This window comes from Nicotiana sylvestris, chromosome 8, assembly GCF_000393655.2.
Source record: "Nicotiana sylvestris chromosome 8, ASM39365v2, whole genome shotgun sequence".
NCBI lineage: Eukaryota > Viridiplantae > Streptophyta > Magnoliopsida > Solanales > Solanaceae > Nicotiana > Nicotiana sylvestris.
In genome coordinates this window covers 21,963,800-21,967,493 of record NC_091064.1, presented here as the reverse complement: position 1 = coordinate 21,967,493, position 3,694 = coordinate 21,963,800, and the positions used below count along the sequence as shown (strand labels likewise).

Sequence of the window (3,694 nt, the reverse complement as noted above, 5' to 3'; positions counted from 1 at the left end):
AAGAAGGTTTTGTGAGAATGATGAGCCATAGCCCAAGCCCAAGCTGGAAAGGCCAGCCAAAAGACCTCATGTTCAAGCTTTTGATGATAAAATCCGGGAAACGTTGGCTTGGGGAGAGAAGGAGAAAAAATATCAAGCCACCATTCATGCTTTACAAGAAGAATTGAGGAACGTTGTATTCAATAATGATCTATAAGCACAAGAAATTGAAGGTGAAAGAAGAAGGTTGGCCCAAGAAAATGAAGCTCTCTAGGCCCAAGTTTGAAAGATGAGAATAGCAGCTGAGAACACGGGCAGAAGTAGAAAAGATGAAAAGCTCATCTACAACCTTACACAAAAAGTATGTGACTATGAGGATGATTTGCAAAAGACTGAGGCTGAGCTAGTGAAAGCCCGAACAAAGTTGGCTAGAAATGCAGAAGAACGGGCAACCTTCGTTTGACAACTGAAGGAAAGATATGACAGAGGGGTCATGGGTTGGAAAAAAGAGCTTAATAGCCTTGAGGGTGAAATGACAAAACAAGCCAAGAGCTTCAAAGCCGAGAGAGAACATTGCTACGCTTTGATGGCACATCTAGAGGAGGACCTACTGCATATGCAAGAGCAGAATCATACGGTCACCCAGGTTTTGGAGGCTAGATCTCAGTAGATTGGGCAGTGGTTACAAGAAAAGGGCATCATCAGGGAAAGGGTTAGAAGAATCGCCAACTACATTGTGATGAAGTGCAATGAGTGTGAGGACATGACCAGGTCCATATTCTTCGCCACAGTAATGACCTTTGTTCGCTAGATAATGGATTACCTCTATCTCCTCCAGGATGACATGGCACATAGGCCCGTGGCAAATCCCGCTGGTGTCCCTAGGGTAGGGTTGGAGGCACTTATGTACTCCTGATTGTTTTCCTTTCTCTTTTCGAGTCTGTATTTTAATTCCTAGAGTCTGTTGTGAGTCTTTTTTAATTTTTTGAGTCTTAAGTATGTATGATCGAGTCTTTGTAACAGAAGTTGTTGTTTTAATGAAAATTTGAAAAACCCAAAAATTGTTTATTTCGTATTTATCCTTGAACTATGTGATGATCTGATTCACGCGGCATCGTGATACGTAGGCAATCCTCATCAGATCTGGTTATGGTTTTAAATAACTCAAAATAAAAGAGAGAATGATGAAAAGAGAAAACCAAAAGAAAAAGAAAAGAAAAGAGAGAAAAAAAGAAAAAGAGAAAGAGAACAAGAGAGAAAAATAAGAGAGTGCAAAAGAGAGCAAGAGAAAAGATCACGGAGACAAACAAAAGCCGGGATGAGACACACAATCATTACAAAACGTGTAAAAACACATTTAACTGTATAGGTGCATCACACCCCCAATGTGCGATTCCCTATATGTTAATTGTCTCAAACTAACTGTTTTGTTGTGTCTGCTATTGAGTTTAGGTTCTATTTTTAAGGTGGTTGGTTTGCGGTAACCTGGCTTCACACCTTACTTTACAAGATCCAAGGGAAGTGTCAAAATGTCATTAGATAATCATCTACCAACAATTTCCATCCCAGATGATAGCCCGTTATCGGTTATCCCAACATCAGAGTTGGCGGCTGTTGAAGAGAATAGGGTATTGCGCCTCCGCATATTGGAAATGTGGGACGCCTGGTCGAACGGTAGAGAGCCGCCGAGTGCAATACTTGGTTTCCCCGAGCTACTTCCCAGAGCAAGTGGAACTTCCAATGTCCCAATAAGTTACCTGAACACCCCATTCAGATATCCCACTATCTCAGCCCATTTCACCGGAACGCCTTCTGAGGTTCGCCCCCAAGCATTGATTTCGGGAGTGGCTTCTAACATATTTACTACACCACCAACTTCGGCTACGGCGCAGCCAACCTTGCCAAGCTTTGATCCATCATCCTTTACCTTCCAAGTACCATCTTTTCCACCAGATACTGCCCATTTCACCACCAATTTTTACCCTCAACAACACCGTTATGAGTTTACTGCAGGGCAAGAGAGAGCTACAAAGAATCCCGAGCAAGAGGAAATCACTCGGAAAATGAGTAGCATGGAACAAAGCCTTAAGAATATACAAGGTTTAAGTGGCCAAAAGAGTGTATCCTATGCTGATTTATGTATCTTCCCGCATGTTCATTTTTCCATCAGTTTCAAGACCCCTAACTTCGAAAAATATGAAGGGCACAAGGACCCCATAGCCCACCTCAAAAGGTATTGCAATCAATTGATAGGGGAAGGTGGAAAAGAAGAGCTCCTAATGGCTTATTTCGGAGAGAGTCTAGTTGGCATTGCATCCGAGTGGTACATGGATCAAGACATATCTTGCTGGCACATATGGGATGATTTGGCTTGAGATTTCGTCAGGCAATTCCAGTACAACATAGACATAGCTCCAAACAGAAATTCCTTGTCTAATCTCAAAAAGAAGTCTTCAGAAAGTTTCGGAGAATATGTTGTTAAATGGCGCGAACAAGCAGCTAGGATGAAGCCCCCGATGGATGAGACGCAGATGGTCAGTGTTTTTATACAAGCCCAAGAGGCTGACTACTTCCAGAATATAATGTCTACAATGGGAAAGTCGTTTGCTGAGGCTATCAAAATTGGGGAGATAGTCGAAAAATGGTTTGAAGACAGGCCGCATATTGATCCAGTCTGCTATAAGAGCTACGTCCCAAGTAATCCAGAGCGGGTCAGGAGGTATAGCAAACAGAAAGAAGAAAGAAGAAGTGGCGATGATGGTTTCAAGTCTGAGGAACCCCCGTCAACCCCGAGGTTACTTCCAGCCAAACACCCCGCAACATTATTATCCTCACCAGGATGTGGCTTATGTCATGGCTCCTCAGCCTTATGCGGTGATGAATGCCCAGCCATATGCTCGGCCACAACAACAGTTTAACCAAAACCGAGCTCCACTTCCTAGAAATAACCCTCCTCGCCAAGCTCCATATATCCCCGTCCCCTACAAAATAATTTTCCATACAATGCCCGTGCCCGGGAGCCACCCAGAAGAAACAACTTCATGCCTATTTATGAATCATACTCTAGCCTTTTCCCTAAACTGGTCCAAATGGGTTTGTTGTAACCCGTACCCCAAACCAGGAAAAACCTAGAATCGCCCTCGTACCGACATGGTGCTCGATGTTCTTACCATTCAAGAGTGGAAGAGCATGACACTGAAGACTGTTGGACTCTCAAAAAGGCAATTGAAAACCTAATAGAGCAAAAGAGGTTAGTGCTGAAAGATGAAAAGATCCCCAATGTGACCAATAATCCATTGTTAGCTCACAACAACGGGCCAGTTATTGGGATGATTTGTGAAGATAAAGAGTTTGACCCAGCTCTAAAAGCCATCACTGCCATCGTCGATGTTGAAAAGAAGCCAAGGGCACTTGCAAAGCAAGACAAGGGGGAGAAAAAGAGTAACTTCGCCCCTCAAAGTGTAGAAAATATGGTGGAAACCAAAACAGGGGCAGTACCCCCTAAAAACGCCATTCTCTATGTTCCCTGGGCTCACAGAAAAGAACAATTGGCATTGAGTCCTCCTAAAAGGTTCGAGCTGAACAAGGGACCCAAGATGTATGTACCCAAAGGGACTTATGTGGCGCGGGGACTAGTAATTCCACCCAGGCTGAACAAGCCCGTGATCATTAGCCACGCACCACAAAATCCCGTGAAAGACCCCACTACAGTCCC

The 3,694-nt window shown here is 43.7% G+C and overlaps 1 protein-coding gene across 1 annotated transcript; it reads left to right on the top strand.

Annotated features, from left to right (window-relative positions):
• The first annotated feature begins 1,508 nt into the window (after positions 1 to 1,508).
• LOC138874777 (uncharacterized) lies at positions 1,509 to 2,354 on the top strand. The gene has a single exon (XM_070153561.1). The coding sequence runs from the start codon at positions 1,509 to 1,511 to the stop codon at positions 2,352 to 2,354; it is 846 nt and encodes a 281-aa protein (XP_070009662.1).
• Positions 2,355 to 3,694: the final 1,340 nt, after the last annotated feature.

What these genes read in the sequence shown, in the direction of transcription:
- LOC138874777 (XM_070153561.1), top strand. Translation starts at nt 1,509, where the DNA reads ATGTCATTAGATAATCATCTACCAACAATTTCCATCCCAGATGATAGC.